A 22,799-nucleotide genomic window follows, 5' to 3' on the forward strand; every position below is an offset into this window, starting at 1 on the left:
AATAGTAGAGTATAGATCGGGTCTGTTGAAAATAAAATCACAGGAACCAGCCGTTGGGGGGTTAGGGTATCACAAAGTTTATGGTCTAAAATTGTTGAAGGCAATTCTGAATCCAAAAGACTGTAAAGTGCATAATGGAAAATAAGGCGATCTTTCTTCAACTTGTATTACTGCAGGACGAGGACAGAGATTTTCCCTTCCCTCCTTTCTGTTTTAATTGCTGTTCCCAATTTTTCAGTGGCATTAAACACATCAGACTTCCATTTCTCTTCACTCTGGAAAAAGTCATAGCAGACTTGAAACATTAACTCTGTTCCTGTCTCCACAGATGTTGTCATACCTGCTGAGTTTCACAAGCATTTTCTATTTTTCTGTCGATAGTATTGCTAACTGATTTTAGCTGTGTAGATCAACAATCAAGAGTGAGCTCATCATGTGTACTGTATTGTGTCTCTCAATGTTGTCAATAATCCTTTCAGTATGAATCAAGTTCTTTCTTTTGGATAATGCCACGATCTTGGTCCCATTCAGAAATTAAGTTAGATACTATTAGACTTTTGAACAATGCTTGTATTGATTTATCATCCCTAAACATTGTTATCAATGTATGGATGACCACATCTGTTTGGGAGAGTCATAATCAAAGCTATATGTCAGAAGGGGCAATTACTTTGAGTGAATGAGCAGCAATGAATCACATGAGATTGAGCCCATAGAGGTGCAATGCAATTTTATGGAATTATTTCATGCACAACAACACCAACTATTTTGCCCCCTGTCAAAAAAGAAATATGATGAATAAGTGTGCATTTGGTTTCTGGGGGTATACTTTCATGTAGGATAATCAGATGCATGACACACTTAAGAGAGCAATTGGGTGAGTTTGCATGCTGTGACTTCTCAAGCACCAAAACACACCACAAACTGTCAAAATCACTTTTAATAGTTGTGCAAGATTTATTGTTGAATATGCAGTAATGTTTGGAAATCTGGACGTAACAAGGAGCACGCGAAGACGTTTCAAAATAGTCAGAAACAAGTAACAAGACTGATCCTAGGTAACACGTACAGCTGCTCTGATGCATTCAAACAACTGAACGTGTGCGCACATTACTGAAATGTGGAAAAAGCACTGTCAAGACTAAAAAGTTTTGAATCCAGCCTCCCATAACCATCATCTCCTGTAAAATGTAACTGTGTTGTGGAATTAAGGAGAAAAGACCCCGTTCCATAATAAGATATAGAACGAATAGGCCATGAGATAACCCAGTCTCCTAGTTTATAAAACTCATGAGTATTCTCTCTCAATGATCAAGAATTTCATGAAATCAGACTGATGTGTGATCTGTGGGCTTTAATGTAAAACACAGATTGCAATAAACCATTTATTTCTATTCTGTAAATTAATGAAAATAGCATTTTGCAGCATTGTACCATTAGTTTCACACTAAAATAATTGTAATTGTGAAATCCTTTTTTTAAATTTTGTGTACTTGTATATAAGTTGGCATTATGAATACAAGTAATCATAGTTCAGTCACAATTCAGCCCCTTCTGCTGTGATGATTTTTCACTGAACCAATTTATATATCCATCTATCACTCCGAGGACCATTATGACCCACCACAGTCTGTAGCGCCATGGTCCAACACTGCACTGTCTCCATGTTTCCTTTGCCGGGGGTGGGGGGGGGGGGGGGGTTGTGTAGAAAGAGCATCATGATTAGAATGTGATAGACCTAAGTGATACTTTACCTGCTATAGTAAGAACATTAGTCCTAATTTTAATTTACTTTACAAAGCACTACTAATTCTGTTTAATGAAAGCAATCAATTTAGTTGACATTGACCAAAGCCTGCACTGGTCCTTCGATCATCTTGGTCAGACAGTGTTGCTTTAGGCTGGAAATTTGTTTGCTATGATATTGGGTGGCTTTCACCCTAACAGTTTGCAGTTAACACCTTTTATGACTTCTTTGAACACCTCCACATTATCGAAGTACTGTGTTCATGTGATATAAGTGATGTGGTTGGGAAGAGTGGGAAGCTGCATGTTAACAATTTTCTCTTTTACAATTGTTTTTCCCCCAAGCCTTTACTCTATTCTACCTTATCACAAGTTGAACCTTGAAGGAGTTGACTTGGTTTCATAAATTGGAGCTGAACTTTCTCTGCACCTTCTCTGGTAGCTTAATACTATTTTCTGCATTCTGCTCTATTACTATGATGTACTTATGAAAAGTATGATTAGTCTGGTTAGCACGCAAAACAATACTTTTCACTCAGTATCTCAGGACATGACAATAATAAATCAAATTAAATAGTAAGTGTGCAGTGGAAATGAAAATTGTCATCGCCATACCCAGATGTATGGGGTATTTCCTTCTTTGAGAGAGGGGGTTTCACTTTTGAGTGATGTGAGGTCCTTCAAAGGACAACAGTATTACATAGACACCCAGACTGTAAAGGTGGGAAAAGTAAGACTTCACTGTAGTCAAATCCTCGAAGGGTTGTATTTCCAGTCACAAATGCTTTTAGTAAAAGTAAATGGGACAAAGCTGAAGAATCATCGATGTGAAGAAGCAGAACAAAGGACAGATCAAGCCATCAGCAAAGATGAGAAAGCCTTGGGTAAAATGAAGACGATGCCTGTTCTATGTGTTGTGCCAAATAAGTAAACTAGTGCTGGGACATCTGAGCAACATATGGTTTGCATTGATCAGATAAGAATTTAATACATTTTACTAAGTGTGTATAAAAGTTGGAAACCTTTGCAGAGTTTTAGTTTTAGACTGATAAGGCTGACTCTTCTTGCATTCACTCAAATAAACAATTGTTATCCCGTTTGAGGGAAAGGAGGAGATTATCAGGGACCACTGCTACAGGAGTGAAGTCAGGGAATTCAACTGTAGAGTTGGAGGCAGGATGCTGGATAACAGTTGTGAAAGGAGAGACCAACTCAACATAAAAAGGGGATAGGGGAAACAATAATGTGTAGAAGGGAACAGGATAATGTAGGAAGTCATCGTTTTTCATCAACACCCTGGCTTTGGTGGGTGGAAATTGCATGACCATGTCTGGCACATTGTCACAGTGCACCTTGGGCCGAAGGAGAATGGGGGAGATTAGCAGATAGACAGTTGGATGGGAATATGGGGAAGGTCAAAGCCTGTGCAGTTGACTTGGAGGACGACTCAGAAATTAATGTGTACGTTTGGGAGTTGACTAAGGGGAAGAGGCTGAGTATTGAACAAATGTGTAAAGTGCAATGCTGTTTCCTTCCGTTGTCCTCCACAATAATCAACACCGGTGCCCCTCAAGACAGCATACTCAGCTGCTCGCTATCTTCCTTATAACTCACGATTATGTGATCTACTTCCACTCACACATTTGCTGATGACTACTTTAGTTGGTCGGATCTCAAACAACAAAAAGAGTCCAGGAAAGTGACAGCTTAGTGGCATGGTGTAAAGGATTGTGTCAACAATTTCAGGAATTGGCGTGGAGGACATGTCCCTGACTGTATCAATGGTGCTGAGGTAGAGTTGGTCGACAGCTTCCAGTTTCTAGGAGTAAATATCACCAGCAATTTATCCTGGTCGATCCACCTCAATGCTGCAGTCAAGAAATCACCCCGTTGCTTCAACTTTCTTAGATAGCTAAGGAAATTCGGAAAAGCTCAACAGGTCTGGCAGCATCTGTGAAGAAAAATCAAAGTTACCGTTTCAGGTCTGGTTCTGAGGAAGGGTCACTAGATTTGAAACGTTAACTTTGATTTCTCATCACAGATACTGCCAGACCTGATGAGCTTTTCCAGCTCCTTCTGGTTTTGTTTCTGATCCACAGTTCTTTCAGTTTTTATTAAGGAAATTCAGCATGTGCAAAACAACTTTTACCAATTTTTAAAGATGTACCATAGAAAGCACCCAAATGGCTCTATCATAGCTCAGTATGGCAACTGCTATGCCCAAGACCGCAAGAAATTAGAGTTGTGAACGTAGCCCAGTCCAACACGAAAATCAGTCTTCCTTCTATTTAGTCCATTGATACTTCCCACTGCCTTGGGAAAGCAGCCAAAATAATCTAAGATCCCTCCCACCCTGCTATACCCTCTTCCACCCTCTTCTGTCTGGCAGAAGATACAAAAGTTTGAAAAACACGCACCAACAGATTTAAGAACAGCTTCTTCCTTGCTGTTATCATACTTATGAACGGGCCTCTCATAAATTGGAGCTGAACTTTCTCTGCGCCTTCTCTGGTAGCTTAATACTATATTCTGCATTCTGTTCTATTACTATGATGTACTTATGAAAAGTATGATTAGTCTGGTTAGCACGCAAAACAATACTTTTCACTCAGTATCTCAGCACATGACAATAATAAATCAAATCAAATCAAATTAAATAGTAAGTGTGCAGTGGAAATGAAAATTGTCATCGCCATACCCAGATGTATGGGGTATTTCCTTCTTTGAGAGAGGGGGTTTCACTTTTGAGTGATGTGAGGTCCTTCAAAGGACAACAGTATTACATAGACACCCAGACTGTAAAGGTGGGAAAAGTAAGACTTCACTGTAGTCAAATCTTCTAATGATCAAGACTAACAGTCCACTAACTTTCTGACTTCTCATCATTTAAGAAATACTCTCAAAATTTGTTCTTCCTACCAAAGTAAATAACCTCAGATTTTTCCACATCGTTATCAGGGAATCAAGGATTATAGGGAAAAGGCAGGGAAGTGGAACAGTCTGCTTCTAAACCTTTTGGTTTTCTATTCCATCTCCCATGTTCTTTTCCAATCATTACACCTTTCTAAATCCTCTTGAAATACTTTCCATCTTCACAATGCATATTCCTCTTTGGCTTATACTACCTGTAAGCTGTGGAATATTCTGTTTGGTCCCCACATCCAAATCATTGATTGTATATTGTGAGCAGCTGAGGCCTCCAGTATTGATCTTTGCAGTAACCCACAGTCTACCATCGATAGAATGACCCATTTATACTTAATTTCTGTTTCTGTCTGTTAGCCTGTCCTTAATCTTTGTCATTTTATTACTTTCTGTCCCATGTGCTTTAATTTTGCTAAGCAACTTTCTGTGGGCATTTATTAACAGCATTCTCTAAATTCAAATGTATTACATTCATCAACTCCCCTTTATTAATTTTATTAGAAATATCTTCCAAAAAAACTCATCCAAGTTTGTCATGTATGGTTATCCATTTACAAATCTATGCTCATTATGCCGATAAGACTATTTTTGTGCATGTGTTCATTTGTCACATTTTTAAATGATAAATTCTAGCATTTTCTAGATTACTGATATAAGGTTGGCAGTTATAGAGCTGTCAGCTTACATTAGTAATATAGAAAATGCTAGAATTTGTTGTCTTTTTGACATAATTCCACATTCAAGACATATTTGGTGCTTAGCTTTGTTTCTCCAGTCTTTCTCCCTTGTAGCTTTTTGTAACTTCTTGTTACCAGCTTTAACTCCTTCCTAGTTTGGGTTATCCTCAGGTCCCCAGCCAAGCTAGGGAGGTGCCCCACCACCTGTCTTCACTCTCCTTTTTATTATAGACCATTTTCTCCTGGAATAAGAAAAAAGGAGGGATTGTGTTAGATGGACATGGCTAGTGCAGGGAGGGGAAATGTGATGTGGTGTGCTGAGTGAGTGAGTACACAATGCAGAGAGAATAGTGAGAACAGTGGGAGAAGGGGATGGTGCTGTGGAGCAGAGCGAGTAAATGAATATGTTATATGCAACAGTGAGATTGGTAGACCATGAACCTTGACGGGGGTGAATGCAGTAGCAGAGAGCATATGTGTGAGGTAGCAAATAGACTATGGTGGGACTTATCCTTGTGAAGCTACATGTTGCATTTCTACATGGTTCCATAGACAGTTGACACTGTCCCAATTCCTGATGAAGGGCTTTTGCCGAAATGTCGATTTCGCTGCTCCTTGGATGCTGCCTGAACTGCTGTGCTCTTCTAGCACCACTAATCCAGAATCTGGTTTCCAGCATCTGCAGTCATTGTTTTTACCTCACTGTCCCAAGCTGACAAACTCAACTCAGACTGGCATTGTTTGATGTCATGGTCTCCTCTGCTGGTGCTGCAGGAAGATGAAGACCCTTCTCTCCATGTCTCTGTCTGCAAAGCATGGCACTGATTTTGCCTTATTTGAGAAGTACAGGGCAAATGCCATGAACCATGAAGGGCAGCTGCGGACTTCCAGAGCTATACCTGATGTACAAGTGCCTTTTAAATATAGCCCAGTGCCAAGAATTCCAGTGCCCCAGTACTGACAAGTATGTTGTGATGCTTGAAAGAGTTCAGAAAAGATTTACAAGGATGTTGCCAGGGTTGGAGAGTTTGAGCTATAGGAAGAGGCTGAATAGGCTGGGTCTTTTTCCCTGGAGTCTCAGAGGCTGAGGGGTGACCTGATAGAGGTTTATAAAATCATGACAGGCATATATCAGGTAACTGGGCAAGGTCTTTTCCCTGGGCTGAGGGTGGGTAAGGAATAAGCTGTCAGAGGAAGTGGTGGAGGCTGGTACAATTACAACATTTAAAAGGCACCTGAATGGGTATATGAATAGGAAGGGTTTAGAAGGATATGGGCCAAGTTGCTGCAAATGGGACTAGATTAGTTTAGAATATCTGGTCGGCATGGACCGAAAGGTATGCTTCTGTGCTGCACATCTGTATGACTCTATTTCTACCTATGGTGAGTGGAAGAATGTGACAGGTGAGGTGCCATTGGGACATAATGGAAAGGTAATGAGGCGACTTTGGGGAGATAGCAAGAAAAAACCTATTAGGCCTCGTGGAGAGAAATCTTCCCTGTAGCTCTCCAAAATGGTCACTTAGCCAATTTCTGCTAAAATTCAGCCCATTAACTTTATATCTGTCCATTGATGCTGCCTAACCTCCTGAGAATTTCTAGCATTTTCTGCTTCTATCATGTAAAATATTCTGTTATCGTCCTCGGGGTGTATCAGAATTAGATGGAATTTTCTAACTAATCCATCATGTCTGTCCTAATGATTATGAAACCTATCAGCTTATTCTTTACTTTTTTTCTCCTTTGTGTACTTATCTAGTTTTGGCTTGAATGCATCTGTGGCTTAGGGCTACTCGCATCTTCTATTGCTAATGATGAAATGTGGAGAAACATATTGGGACACTACCTTGCTACAGAGTGACTGCCGTTTCATATGCTTGCTTTCAGTGCAGAGAGGTGAAGTTAAAGCCAGTGTTAGCGAAGTAACCTGCACATTGTCAACCACAACCTGGTTCAGCATGGGAATGGGCAGATACCACATCGCTCCCTAGTTCAGCACCATTTGGCGTGGTGTTTACAGTCCTGCTTGACTAGCTAAGGGTGGTTGTTATGGGAAGTGGGAAAAATATTGCTCTGACATTTGGCCTGATTGTATATTGTTATGCCGGAGCTTTACAAGCTGATGATTCGCACTGCTTTGACCTGAATTTATTCCCTGTGGATAGTGAGGTGGAAAGCTCTTCAATTCTCAGGCATGAGCAAAGTGCGACTCGAATACTAAATTTGCAAAAATAAATTAAATGCTTCCATGCATGCACATATGCACATGCATACATATACACACAGGCATGCATGATACTGACCTTTTCTACCCACATCAGTGAAACCACTGATCCCAATTCCATCAGTCACTTGGAGACGCTTGACTGACAGTAGAAAAACCAGAATAAAGAAATACTTATTGGCCAACACCCTGGGTTAAGACCAACATATTTCTCTGCACCCCAATTTAAAATTGTCCTGCAGGCAATTCTATGCATATCACATTAACAGAAGTACTGCTGTGGGAGCTAGCTTTGCTGAGAGAGGTTAGCATCGATCTCTATAGAAAAAGGTTTTTTAATAGTGTAAAACTGTTCCCTCTCCCCTTGATATTTAGCAGCGTTTTCAATTACCGCAGTGGTATTTTCACAGTCCTAGAATAGCTGCTGGCTGATAATATATATATTCTGACCTGACTGGTTTATAAATTATGTGTTAGCTGATTCAATTTGCATAAAGTGTGTCTGAGTCAAGTAAATCACTTGTTTATTTCCTGCAGTGAGCCTACCCAGTAAGACTTAACTGCCTTTTATCCCAGTATCCCTGTCTTAAAGCCTGTAGACAGTGACAATGAATGTAAGGAGCAAGAGAGAGTGGGTGGGACCTGTCCCTGTTTCACTTGCTTTGGAAGGATGGCAGGGGAATTGAAATGATTGGTCCAATGGAATTGTAGACTAATTACTATAGCTTGATACTGCTTAATCTTTTCCCCATGGAAATGTTTGGAGATGTTATTTCTGCTTTTTTGAGAGAGTAGGACATTGAAAATATTCATGTTCACTGATGCCTAGTATGTTGTGAGGTATCGAATAGGAATACATTGACTTGCTTTGATCAGAAGCTGGCAGCCCTGGTAATCATTTGTGGTGTCAGTTCCTCTTAGCTTCATTTTGTATGCAGTGAGTTTTGTTTGCCAAGTTTGTGTGCATTCTAGTAGAAACATTATTTTGTTTCTGTCAGAGAAGTGAGCAGCCTTCAAAATAGAGACAACATAGGGTTTATAATGTTGCGGTGCCAGAGCTCCAGTCCACTTGGTTAGGACTGGAGCTCTGGTTAGGGAGGCGATGAAATTGATGGGAAAAGTATGGAGTTTTTGATGGGCCTGAAAATAAAATGCTTCAGTCTCCCTGAAGCTATGACATCTGCAATTTAACTTTGGATAGGCAATCGATGAGAGCACAGTCACGGGACTGAGGGCCCACGAGAGAGTTCGTGGTTGAATTGATCATTCTTGTATTGCAACCTGTTGTATGCAGCAATTGTGTAAATAACAGTCACTGTACTTCATTATGTATATGATGCTTTTAAGTGATTTCTGAGTTGCAATTCATCACCAAAAACCACCTCTTGTTATTCAATGGTGTGAAAGATGAAACTCTGCATAGTTAATTAAAATTCTACAACCAGAAGTTGAAAACATCTTCTAATCATTCCTTTTCATTTCTTTTCTTGGCAGGTGAGGAGTTGGAATATGAATATGATGAGCGTGGCTGTGGTACCTGGGTCTGTAGAGTCAGGTATAGTAGATTTTGTCTGACAAAAAAAGGGAAATATTAAAGATACTGACATCACTGGTTAACTTGTACAATGGCATTTGACTATATCATTTCTGTCATTCTTCCCTCCCATGGGGACCAGACAATAGGGTATTAAAAATGGATTCAACATCCAACATTTGCACTTGTTTGAAATTCGAAGTTTATTGTTGGATAATTATTAGACTTTTTATCATATCTTTCCACCCTTTCAGACTTGCATAGGTGCTAAAATTAATTTTAGTGTTGTCAGTTCAATTTAGACCATAAGACCATAAGACATAGGAGTGGAAGTAAGGCCATTCGGCCCATCGAGTCCACTCCGCCATTCAATCATGGCTGATGCGCATTTCAGCTCCACTTACCAGCGTTCTCCCCGTAGCCCTTAATTCCTCTAGACAACAAGAATCTATCAATCTCGGCCTTGAAGACATTTAGCGTCCCGGCTTCCACTGCACTCCGTGGCAATGAATTCCCCAGGCCCACCACTCTCTGGGTGAAGAAATGTCTCCGCATTTCTGTTCTGAAATGACCCCCTCTAATTCTAAGGCTGTGTCCACGGGTCCTAGTCTCCTCGTCTAACTGAAACAATTTCCTAGCATCCACCTTTTCCAAGCCATGTATTATTTTGTACGTCTCTATTAAGTCTCCCCTTAATCTTCTAAACTCCAACGAATACAATCCCAGTATCCTCAGCCGTTCCTCATATGTTAGACCTGTCATTCCAGGGACCATCCATGTGAATCTCCGCTGGACACGTTCCAGTGCCAGTATGTCCTTCCTGAGGTGTGGGGACCAAAACTGGACACAGTACTCCAAATGGGGCCTAACCAGAGCTTTATAAAGTCTTAGTAGTACATCTCTGCTTTTATATTCCAACCCTCTTTAGATAAGAGACAACATTGCATTCGCTTTCTTAATCACGGACTCAACCTGCATGTTTACCTTTAGAGAATCCTCGACTAGCAATCCCAGATCCCTTTGTGCTTTGGCTTTATTAATTTTCTCACCATTTAGAAAGTAGTCTATGCTTTTATTCTTTTTGCCAAAGTGCAAGACTTCGCACTTGCTCACGTTAAATTCCATCAGCCATTTCCTGGACCACTCTCCCAACCTGTCGAGATCCTTCTGTAGCCTCCCCACTTCCTCAGTACTACCTGCCTGTCCACCTAACTTCGTATCATCGGCAAACTTCGCTAGAATGCCCCCGGTTCCCTCATCCAAATCATTAATATATAATGCGAACAGCTGTGGCCCCAGCACCGAACCCTGCGGGACACCGCTCGTCACCGGCTGCCATTCTGAAAAAGAACCTTGTATCCCAACTCTCTGCCTTCTGTTAGACAGCCAATCCTCAATCCATCCCAGCAGCTCACCTCGAACACCATAGGCCCTCACCTTGCTCAGCAGCCTCCCGTGTGGCACCTTATCAAAGGCCTTTTGAAAGTCTAGATAGACCACATCCACTGGGTTTCCCTGGCCTAACCTACTTGTTACCTCTTCAAAAAATTCCAACAGGTTTGTCAGGCATGACCTCCCTTAACTAAATCCATGTTGACTTATTCTAATCAGACTCTGCTCTTCCAAGAATTTAGAAACCTCATCCTTAATGATGGATTCTAGAATTTTACCAACAACCGAGGTTAAGCTGATTGGCCTATAATTTTCCATCTTTTGCCTTGATCCTTTCTTGAACAAGGGGGTTACAACAGCCATCTTCCAATCATCCGGGACCTTTCCTGACTCCAGTGACTCTTGAAAGATCTCAACCAATGCCTCTGCTATTTCCTCAGCCACCTCTCTCAGAACTCTAGGGTGTATCCCATCGGGGCCAGGAGATTTATCAATTTTAAGACTTTTTAACTTTTCTAGCACTATCTCTTTCGTAATGGCAACCATACTCAACTCAGCCCCGTGACACCCTTTAATTTTTGGGATATTACTCATGTCTTCCACTGTGAATACTGAAGCAAAGTACTTGTTAAGTTCTCCTGCTATTTCCTTATTTCCCATCACTAGGCTTCCTGCATCAGTTTGAAGTGGCCCAATGTCTACTTTTGCCTGTCGTTTGTTTCTTATGTCCTGAAAGAAACTTTTACTATTATTTCTAATATTACTGGCTAGCCTACCTTCATATTTGATCCTCTCCTTTCTTATTACACTCTTTGTTATCCTCTGTTTGCTTTTTTATCCTTCCCAATCTTCTGATTTCCCACTGTTCTTAGCCACTTTATAGGATCTCTCTTTTTCTTTAATACATTTCCTGACTTCCTTTGTCAGCCAAGGTTGTCTAATCCCTCCCCGGTTAATCTTTCTTTTCTTGGGAATGAACCTCTGTACAGTGTCCTCAATTATACCTACAAACTCCTGCCATTTTTGCTCTACTGTCTTCCCGGTTAGCCTCTGCTTCTAGTCTATTTTAGTCAGTTCCTCTCTCATGCCCTCATAATTACCTTTATTCAACTGTAACACCATTACATCCGATTTTGCCTTCTCCCTTTCAAACTCCAGACTGAACTCTATCATATTATGGTCGCTACTTCCTAAGGGTTCCCTTACTTTAAGATCTTTTATAGAGTCTGGTTCATTGCAAAGCACTAGGTCCAGAATAGCCTGCTCTCTTGTGGGCTCCATGACAAGCTGTTCCAAAAAGCCATCCTGTAAGCATTCCATGAATTCCCTTTCTTTAGATCCACTAACAACATTATTTACCCAGTCCACCTGCATATTGAACTCTCCCATGATCAATGTAACCTTGCCTTTCTGACATGCCTTCTCTATTTCCCGGTACATGTTGCGTCCCTGGTCCTGACCACTGTTAGGAGGTCTATACACAACTCCAATTATGTTTTTTTTGCCTTTGTGGTTCCTCAATTCCACCCACACAGATTCCACATCATCCGACGCTATGTCATTCAATACCATAGATTTAATTTTGTTCTTAACTAACAAGGCAACCCCATCCCCTCTGCCCACCTCTGTGTCTTTTCGATAAGTTGGAAAAACCATGGAGGTTTAACTGCCAGTCCTGACCCCCCTGTAACCAAGTCTCTGTGATGCCTACTACATCATAATCATTCACTATTATCTGTGCCATTAGTTCATCGGCTTTGTTATGAATGCTACGAGCATTCAGGTAAAGTGCCTTAATGCTAACTTCCTTATCATTAGAGATGTTGGAAGTCATATGTCCTAAGTTATCCTTGCTTTTTACTGCATTTTCAGTCTGCCTCAATTTTAAATCCACCTGGAAACATGCTATCCTGCTGCTTATCTTGCCATTTAACTCCATACACCCTGTCGCTTTCACTTTCCCTTCCTCCCAACTCAGAAGTTTAAAGTCCTACTGACCACCCTATTTATCCTCTTCGCTAGAACATTGGTACCTGATCGGTTCAGGTGGAGACCGTCCCAACGGTACAGATCCCCCCTGTTCCAAAACTGATGCCAATGCCCCATGAAGTGGAATCCCTCTTTCCCACACCAATCCCTTAGCCACGTGTTTACTTGCCTAATTTTCTTGTCCCTATGCCAATTGGCACGTGGCTCGGGCAGTAATCCGGAGATTATGACCCTTGAGGACCTGTACTTCAATTTCCTGCCTCGTGCTTCGTAATGTCCAAACAGGTCCTCCACCCTAGTCTTGCCTATGTTGTTGGTACCAACGTGGACCACAACAACTGGATCCTCCCCCTCCCGCTCCAATATCCTTTCAAGCCGGTCGGAGATGTCTCGCACCCTGGCACCGGGCAGGCAACACACCATGCGAGACTCCCGATCCGGCTTGCAAAGGATACTATCTGTCCCCCTAATTATAGAATCCCCTAATTTAGCCATAAACGTCTGCGTTGAACAAGGATTGGCATCAAAATCTTCTTGCTCAGTTATGATTCATTTATTTATCAAGCATTGCATAACCCTACGGCTTTCTTAAACTGGATGACTGTGATTTTGCACATCGGGCAATGCTTCAAGTGCAAGTAACTTCATTTTTTTTTAAGCCAAATTCCTGATTTTTTTATAGCTCTTCTAGTTGTTGAGATCAATGCCAGAGTGACAATTAATTTGTTGTGCTGGGAATTCAGAAACTGCATGGCCCATTCAGGCGTTTAGATTTATTAGAATTTCGTGCTACTTTATGAATATATTCTTTTAATTTCATAAGTCCTTAATTGCAATTTTTGCGGGTTCTCGTGAGGTACTTGTAGGTAACTGCCTTCCTCATTATTAGGCTCCCAGTAAATGATGCTCTCGGAAGAGAACTTGTTGCAGAAGTGACACACACCGGCAAAAAGAAAGAAGCTATGGTTCAGTGTTCATTGGAGGCCTGCAAGATACTTGATGCCAGAGGGGTTCTGCGCCTAGAAGCAGGTTTGTACAAACCCAGCTACACTTTTCACTCACTTTTCAGTAAAAACACGTAAAATATATGCTGTTAATCGTGGTTGTGTGTCTGAATTTGAGCAAATTTCACCAAGGTAACAGGGAAATGTGCCAACAATGAAGTCTATTTGTCCTCCTAACTGCTTGCTCTATCTCAAAAGTCAGCAACATTTCAGCTTCAATTAAAACTCAATGAATTGCTGAAAGGACATTCATAAAGTGAATGGAAAATGATTTGAAATGATTTATGTACACGTTATTTGGACAGCCACTGTTGTGAATGTACCTAAAGGATTTTAAGCAAGCCGGCTCAGTTCTTTCTTTGATTGAGTAATCAAAAGTTCAACATTAACATTCAGGAACATAGAGTTTTACAGTGCAGATGAAGGCCATTAGACTCATTATGTCTTTGCCAGCTCTTTACAAGAGCAATTCAAAAGTAGTCCCACTGCTCCTTTCCATAGCCTGTTTCTTCCTTTTTTCAAGTATGTATCAACATTTTTCTTTAAAGATGCAGATGTCTCTGTTTCAATTACTCTCTGTGGAAATACATTCCATGATGCAGTAACATGTTACAGGCAAAAGCATTCTCTCGTGCCTTTCCTCACTACCTTAGTCATTGTTTTAAATTGATAATTCCTTGTCACTGAATCTCCAACCTGAGACAATATATTCTATTCACTTTTGACCCTTCATAATTCTTAAAATCTTTAATTAAATTTCCTTGCCCTTCTCTGCTCTGATCAAAATACTCTACTCTGAGATATCTTGAGGCTGTCTTCATCACTGCTATTATCCTGATCGTTCTTCACTCTGTGATCTCCAAAACCTGAATGTTCTTTGTGTTATAATAATTTCATAGTATACTATGGCTTGGCCAATATTTTTTATAAATTCATCATTGTATCTATACTATTCGATTTAACCCGCTATTTATAAATCCTATGGCTTTATCAACTTATATTCATACTTTCAAGAATTTATGAGCTGAATCTTATGCTCTTTTGCTAAGTCAAAAGTTGCATCAAACATTTTTGGAGAATTTCTCGATGTGATGTCTATGGTGTTTTCTTGTCCTATCTTACCAAACTTGCCTCGCTCATTACCTACCACGCCACATGGTATGTCTCATGTCTGCTTTCTGTCCCATCTTGCCATGCGATGCTCCCAGAGCAACTTGCCACTCAGCGGATATCTGACAAAAAACCAAAGCTCCGTCATCCACAACATGTTTAAAATGCTGCAATGCCACTCAGACAGCTCTTGCATCCTGAAGCTGCCTTGCTTGATCAAGGACATGCACACAAGATGCCAGGGAAGGAAACCGTGTTTCTCCAAAGGGGAGCTGTATGTCTTGGTTGACAAGGTTGCAACGTTTTCTCATTATATGGATGTCAGGACGTCCATATCCTCACCTCATACAAGGAGAGAATTCTAATCTTCACAGGAGAGGACTGGCATTGTTCTTGTGGAAATGCAGAAACATCCACCTGCTACCAAGTGAGTAACCGCAACTCCCCCATTAACTCTGTTGTCACTCTCAATCATGCATGCCACTCCCAATTACTGGCGAAGCTGCTTTTTCTTTCTCTTTAGTTTTGCAGGTTCTGCAAGCCCACTTGTAGCATCTATGGGGAAGCTACCAGTAGCAGAAGAACCACTCTCATGTACTGAGTACTGAGGACTCGGAGGAAGCATGAGCAAATCTGCCTCCTGTACCCACTACTAGCCAAGATGTAACACCTCAGTTGGAACTGTAGACATAAAGAATGTAGTTGCACAATGTGGTGAGCACCTCCCAGAGTGACATCTCCACAGTTGGCTAAAGAAAAATGCTGCAGGCTGTTGGCACTAAGAAGACTGCTGTAGACCAATCATCTGCTCAGCCCCAGGCAGAAGACCGTGTGATGTCAGCTATCAGGGAATGCATCCAAACACACAGGGAGGAGTTGCAATGGCAGACAGGCAAATGGGATGCAAAGGGGCTCTTTCCTTAGAAGCTGCTCAAGTGCAACAAATTGTGCAAGTATTTGTCTGCTTCCATGGCCAAGTTGGAAGCTGCCATGGAGCTCCACATGTACTCCAACACTCCAGGCATAGATGCCCAAGGCAGAAAGCATGAAACCAAGGGGCAGGGAACCTGGACATCAGTCCAGGTGGCTTCTCCTTAAGAGGAGATAGAGCAGTGCCAGCAGACAACCAGAAGGAGATGGAAACGCACAGTTTTCCTCCACAGTTTCCATATAGGACACAGAATAGCCATGTTGGTAAGCTCCCAGATATGCACATTCCTTCCTAATATCACATCCTGTTAACTTCACAGACTTCACACTTATCCATGTGCACACCAAACTAAACTATATGCACCTGTACTGCCCAGCCCTCACATCTGGACCCTGGCATATATGAACACCAGATGTGGTACAGTCATACACTGCCATCCCCTGAAGTCAAAGATGAATTCCCTCCTTTACACTCTTCCTAATAATACTTTTAACATATCCACCTCCTTTCAGGTCCCTCAGACATTCCATCCCCCAACCCCTCTCAATTATTCTGTGTCCAAAGCCAGATGCCCCTAGTTCTGACAACTAACTAAGTGGCTTAGTGCTGTGGCCCCTTCCACTTTAGATTTTTTGGACTAGCCCAACTTCCGTCATTTACTTAAATGATTTGGATGCAAACATAGGAGGTATAGTTAGTAAGTTTACAGATGACACCAAAATTGGAGATGTATGGACAGCGAAGAAGGTTGCCTCAGAGTACAATAGATATTGGTCAGAATGGCCAATGGGCTGAGGGATGGCAGATAGAGTTTAATTTAGATAAACGCGAGGTTCTGCACTTTCAAAAAGCAAATCAGAATAGGACTTAATGGTAAGGTCCTAGGGAGTGTTGCTGAACAAAGACCATGGAGTGCAGGTTCATAGTTCCTTAAAGTGGAGTTGCAGGTAGATAGAATAGTGAAGAAGGCATTTTATATGCCTTCCTTTATTGGTCAGAACATTGAGTATAGGAGTTGACAGGTCATGTTGCAGCTATATAGAACATTGGTTAAGTCACTTTTAGAATATTGTGTGCAATTCTAGTCGTCTTCCTATCAGAACGATGTAATGAAACTTGAAAAGGTTCTGAAAAGGTTTACAAGGATGGTGCCAGGGGTTGGAGGATATGAGATATAGGGAGAGGTTGAACAGGCTGGGGCTGTTTTCCCTGGAGTGTTGGTGGCTGAGGGGTGACGTCATAGAGGTTTATAAAATCATGAGGGGCATGGATAGGATAAATAGATCAGGTCTTTTCCCTGGACTGGGGAAGTCCAGAACACGGTGGCACAGTGGTTAGCACCGCTGCCTCAATTCCCGCCTCAGGCGACTGACTGTGTGAAGTTTGCACATTCTTCCCATGTCTGCGTAGGTTTTCTCCCACAGTCCAAAAATATGCAGGTTAGGTGAATTGGCCTTGCTAAATTGCCCGTAGTGTTACATGAAGGGTAAATGTAGGGGAATGGGTCTGGGTGAGTTGCACTTCGGCGGGTCGGTGTGGACTTGTTGCGCTGAAGGGCCTGTTTCCACACTGTAAGTAATCTAATCTAATCTAAAAACTAGAGGGCAGAGGTTTAGGGTGAGAGGGGCAAGATATAAAAGGGGCCTAAAGGGCAACTTTTTCACACAGGGTGGTACGTGTATGGAATGTGGTACCAGAGGAAGTGGTGGTGGCTGGTACAGTTATGACATTTAAAAGGCATCCAGATGGGTATATGAATAGGAAGGGTTTAGAGAGAAATGGTCCAAGTACTGACAAATGGGACTAGATTATGTTAGGATATCTGGTCAGCATGGACGAGTTGGACAAAAGAGTCTTGTTTCCGTGCTGCACCTCTCTATGACTATAATTTACATTGGTCCACCCCCTTGACCAACATGACTGGATAGCCCTGAGCAGTACGTAGCCTGATTGGTGTCTATAAATCCCTCCAACTGCATTAACTCAATACCTCCGGTTTAATGCAATGAAGCCAACACTTTAACTCTAACTGAGACTCCTCCCCCCCATCTTGATTGGACTCCTGACCTTGACTATTGTGGGAGACTGCCCTTGACTTACAGTGCTGGGATCCCCTGACTGAATACTGCATCACTGGACTTCAGTGAGGGCTATTTCCCTAAGTCATGAGTACCTACTTGCTGCACATCCAATGGATTCGCCACATGCACATGGTACAGATGTAGGATTGATGCAGCACACACCCATACAGCAAATGTGCACCCACTCCTGACTGAAGACTATTTTTCAGCAATGCAAGCTGCTTGGTTGAGTGACTGCTTTAATTGGCAAGGCAATGCTGGGATGCTGTGAGCATGCAAGTAGGCTCTAAATGAATAAGTACTGAGTGTGCAAATTAGCATCCCTGAGCTGCAGCTTGGTCCATCCTGTGAGCAGGATGGCTGACCCTGTGCTTAAAATGTCCCTGCTGCAGTCTTTGAATATTTGTTGATGGTGTGCTGTGCAATGTAAGTCTGTGCTTCCAGCACACGTCTGTCAGGGTGATTATGAGGCATTGGTTGGTTCCGCCTGCCAGTGTTCATGGAGAAGGAACTGGTTCGGCTGATGCCCATGGGTCATGCCCTGTGATGTCATTGCCTGTGCAAAGTCATTTAGAGCAAACGGCAAGCTGAATTCTCCAATTCCTTGGCATCCAGTTTGTTTGGTGAGTTTGGTAAGATGGAAAGCTGGATCTAAATGAGATTGCCGTGTTAACAAGACTTCAAGTAATAATGACTGTCAATTGGCATTTTTCCACTGCCTCGTGTCAATCTTGCCACTCTATTTCTGAACAACATGAAAGATTGATTTGATTGATCTCCATGATGAAAAGGGCTTCACTGTTCTTGTCACCCGATTCTGTCAATATGACCAGTCTTTCAATTTCATTCACATCTTTCTCTTCTCTTTCTCACTTTGGGGCCACAGCTGACCTCAACTTGCTGCCTCTCGTAATGTAGACAAGGCCAGTAAATTGTTGCATGGAGCCTCTCAGAGCATAATTGCTGCATCATACTATTCCTTAATGTATCCATATGGATTTAAGAATGTTTCTTTGCTTGGTCACTTGGATAAAGCTGGCTGACACTCACTCTTGTATTGTTTGTGACAAATAAAAAACAGTGAAATTTACACACCAAACTTTTCATCAGGCAGTAAATAATCTGGTAAGGTTGTCTGCCTCAGTAGTGTAATGGGACTGAGGTCTTGTCTTGGGAGCAGCATGTCATTCTTCTGTACCGAAAGTTGATTCAACAGAAGCAGTTTGCTTTAAAGAGGCTTCAAGTTACATTTGGTTCTCTTTATTTGTGTGTAGTCAAGTAAATCTCCCATTGCTTACAGCGGTTTTAAATATTTCAAAGAATTATGGAAAGAATCATAGGATCCCAACAGGCCATTAGGCCCAACAAGCCCACACCGACCTGCTGAAGAGTAACCCACCCAGACCCATTCTGCTACATTTACCAATGACTAATGGACCTAACCTACACACCTGTGAACACTATGAGCAATTTAGCATGGCAAATTCACCTAACCTGCTCATCTTTGGACTGTGGGAGGAAACCGGAGCAGCTGGAGGAAACTCACGCAGACAGAGGAGAATGTGCAAACTCCACACAGACAGTCACCCAAGGCTAGAATCGGATACTGGTCCCTGGTGCTGTGAGGCAGTAGTGCTAACCACTGAGCAACCATGCCACCCCAAAAGGTTGCTTTGCACGCTACTTCTTTAGTATTAGTGAGTGAAGCAGAATATTTTTGTATGGGAAGGGAAAGGGCTTCGGGTGATCTGAATATGTAAGTCTGGATGCTGCTATGTTATGCAACTGAATTAAAGCAACTTTATTCTCTTGGTTCAGCATTTCAATCCTAAAGACAGTAAATAATGCCTGTGTTTTGTGGTTTTAAAGCTTGAATGCACAGGGCAGTAATTTATTCTGCTACTGTGGTAGACACAGACTATTAAACACATTTGTGTTCAACAATCTCTTTACCTGCACCATTTATTCTGGTGCCAGCACTGATGAATCTTATTTATGTCACACTTCACAACTGCCAATGTCTCCCTTTTATGCAGCTGTGACTTGAGATAAAAAAGGGTAGGCAATAACACAACAGAAACTCATGGGGAGATGGTGCGCAGTGAAAATGTCAGAAGACAAAATGAATGAGTCACAGCTCGGAGATTCTGGATGTGTTAAGTGACATAGTGAAAATAGAATGCATTCCATTGTGGGGGCATCAAGGTAAAGAAGAGTAGACAAACACCACTTAAACGATACCAGAATTACCTTGGCAGAACCAGCAAATTTGTTTATGGAAATAATCTGGCTTTCATCTGATGGTGAGGATAATGACAGTCTGCTCATTCCTCAGGAGCCTCCTCATTCTTTTGGATGTTCGGGAGTTCAAAGTGTGACTTTGTTTGATGTGATATTTGGCTGACATGTCCTGACAGGGCTAATTCCTATTTTCTGCTGGTTCAACATAGAAAGCTAAGCACCTCCTAACTGAAATGTGAAAATGAGATGCATTTGTAAACATCTGTGCAAAAGAGCAGAACATGTTCTGGAGCTGATCAATACTTTTACCTGGTCTCAGGAGATTTCGGAGCATAGAAAAACAGAAGATATAGTAATATACACTGAGACTGTGTCTACCAGTAATTCCTAACAGTTTTCCCTTTTAAAATCACTGAACAGTTGTTACCTGCATGACCTATTTGAGACATTTTGACTGTGTAGTAAGAATCTGCAAAATGCATGTGATTTTAAAAGCTTTCGTCCATAATTACATTCAAACTTTTCCAACAAAAGTTGAAAATGTTGAGCTAGGATTTGAGAGAGGGAAGTGCCCTCCTGGTTGATCACTATCCAAACTAAAACTAAATCGATTAAGTGGTATCTGCATAATTTTAGCCCACTGCTACACAAATCATATTCAGTTGAGTAGTGCACATTTGTAGGATGGATTCTATATTCAGCAACTCTCAATTCTGTCAATTCTTTTTTACATAAGTGATATACAAGTAGGCATCAAGATACTGTTTGCTTGTATTATTCTATGAATCCAAAGTGATGGACAATAACAAGACATGAAACTTACCATTACACAGTTGGCCATAGGTTTCTTGGAATAAAACACAATTTATGTCAGTCAGAGTTCTCGATTTGAATCATTCTGAGCAGATTCTTGGTTCCAATGCAGAGTGCTCTTTAACAAGAAAGGAAGAAAATTCTTGACCTTTCTCATTCTTACCCGACATGAGCATGTATCTAATTGGCTAATCATACAATTGCCATAACAGCAACAATCTGCATTTACAGTATCTGTAATGTAGTGAAGTATTTTCAAGAACTTTGTAGCTTAGCGGGAGGGAAGAGCAAGAGAGAATACTGACAGCAGGTGAGCATGGTGTTCACTAGACAATAACCTGAGCAATGTGAGATATTGAACAAATGTTTAAATTAATCTGTTTGATTCAATTTAAAGAAATGTCAGGAGGAAGAAATATCCATTCTGAATGGGTAAAACAGCAAAAATGCATTATCAGAATGATCAAAATTGATTCAAAAGGACTCTGAACCTGAAGCGGTGACCAATCAGTCTTTCTTTCTGAGATGGTCACTGACCTACTGTACATTTCCAGCACTCTTGATTTTTATTCAGATTTCCATTGTTCAGTTTTTGCTGCTGTCTGTATAAAAAAAACCAACTACTTCCCCAAAATGAAAATAAACAGATTAAACCTCCCGTTAATGTCCATATCAGCAGGCTGTGAAAACTTATTTTTGTGTTGCTTCATGTCCAGTTTTAGATAGTGAAGAAGGTTACCTCAGAATACAAGAAGACCTTGATCAGGTGGGCCAAGGGGTGGCAGATGGCAGTTAACTTAGATAAATGTGACGTGTTGCATTTTGGTCGGGCAAGTCAGGGTAGGAATTAATGGTATGATCCTGAGGAGTGTTGCTGAACAAAGGAACCTTGAAAGTGGTGTCACAAGTAGACAGGGTAATGAAGAAGGTGTTTGGTATGCTTGTCTAGGTCAGTGCATTGAGTAAAGGAGTTGGGAGGTAATGTTGCACTTGTACAGGACATTGGTTAAGCAACGCTTGGAATACTGCATTCAATTTGGGTCTCCGCGCTGTAAGGAAGATGTTGTGAAACTTGAAAGGGTTCGGAAAAGATTTGCAAGGATTTTGCTGGAGTTGGAGGGTTTGAGCCATAGGGAGAGGCTGAATAGACAGGGGCAATTTTCCTCTGGAGTGTCAGAGACTGAAGGGTGACGTGATAGAGGTTTATCAAATCATGAGGGGCATGGATAGGGTGAATAGCAAAGGTCTTTTACCCAGGGTAGGGTAGTCTCCAACTAGAGGGCATAGGTTTAAGGTGAGAGGGGTAAGATTTAAAATGGACCGAAGGAACAACTTTTTCACACAAAGGGTGGTGGATGCATGGAATGATCTGCCAGAGAAAATGATGGGGATTGTACAATTACAACATTTAAAGGCATTTGATGGATTTATGAATAGGAAGGATTGAGAGGGATATGAAGCAAATGGGGCTAGGTAAATTTAGGATATGTGGTCGGCGTGGACAAGTTGGACCGAAGGGTCTGTTTCCATGCTGTGCATTTCCATGACTCTACTTCATAAATTTTTTTGATTTATTTAAGCCAATCAGCATGGTTTATACAATACTTCATAACAGTCTTATCCGAGGAAGAGTGATGGTCCTCCAAGTTATTTGGAGTAGGTACATTCAGTGCTGTCTGTTTTAAGAAATTATTAAGAAATAGTTGAAAGGAGCGCAACAATTTTTAAAAATCTTCTTTTATTCCCATGGATTAGTTTATTTCATTTTTTGCAATAAGTAATACAGTATTGGATTGGTGCTTTTAACAAGAAAAAAGGTGGATAAGATACTACATTTTATCTATTTTGTGATGCAGAAATCTGAACGAAACCTAAAGATCTGTGGAAGAAAATAGAGGCCTGTGAAATGTAAATACATTCTAAAAATTCCAAATACAGACTAAAGACAATGAAGAGGCACTTGATTGCAAGATCAAAATAATCTTTGAACGTCTCAACCAGGAAAGAAAATGACAGTATTTGTCCCATTTAATCAAATTGGAAAAACTACAGAGGTCTCTTCAAGAGAACAAGGCAGAGAAAGGGTTGTTGGATGTTGGATGTCACAGACTAGTTGCAGATGGCCTACAATG

General features: G+C 41.3%; 1 protein-coding gene across 2 annotated transcripts in view; it reads left to right on the forward strand.

Moving 5' to 3' along the window:
- Positions 1 to 22,799, forward strand: part of slc4a1ap (solute carrier family 4 member 1 adaptor protein) — a 155,417-nt gene that overhangs the window by 51,156 nt on the left and 81,462 nt on the right. For both annotated transcript variants that reach the window (XM_087983468.1, XM_043687239.2), the window contains exons 5-6: positions 9,067 to 9,127; positions 13,377 to 13,516. In XM_087983468.1, the coding sequence (XP_087839594.1) occupies positions 9,067 to 9,127; positions 13,377 to 13,516 (201 nt within the window). The remainder of the gene's footprint in view (positions 1 to 9,066; positions 9,128 to 13,376; positions 13,517 to 22,799) is intronic.

This window comes from Chiloscyllium plagiosum, unplaced genomic scaffold (genome assembly GCF_037043375.1).
Source record: "Chiloscyllium plagiosum isolate Xiang-an unplaced genomic scaffold, Cpla_swu_hap1 HiC_scaffold_3, whole genome shotgun sequence".
Taxonomy (NCBI): Eukaryota; Metazoa; Chordata; class Chondrichthyes; order Orectolobiformes; family Hemiscylliidae; genus Chiloscyllium; species Chiloscyllium plagiosum.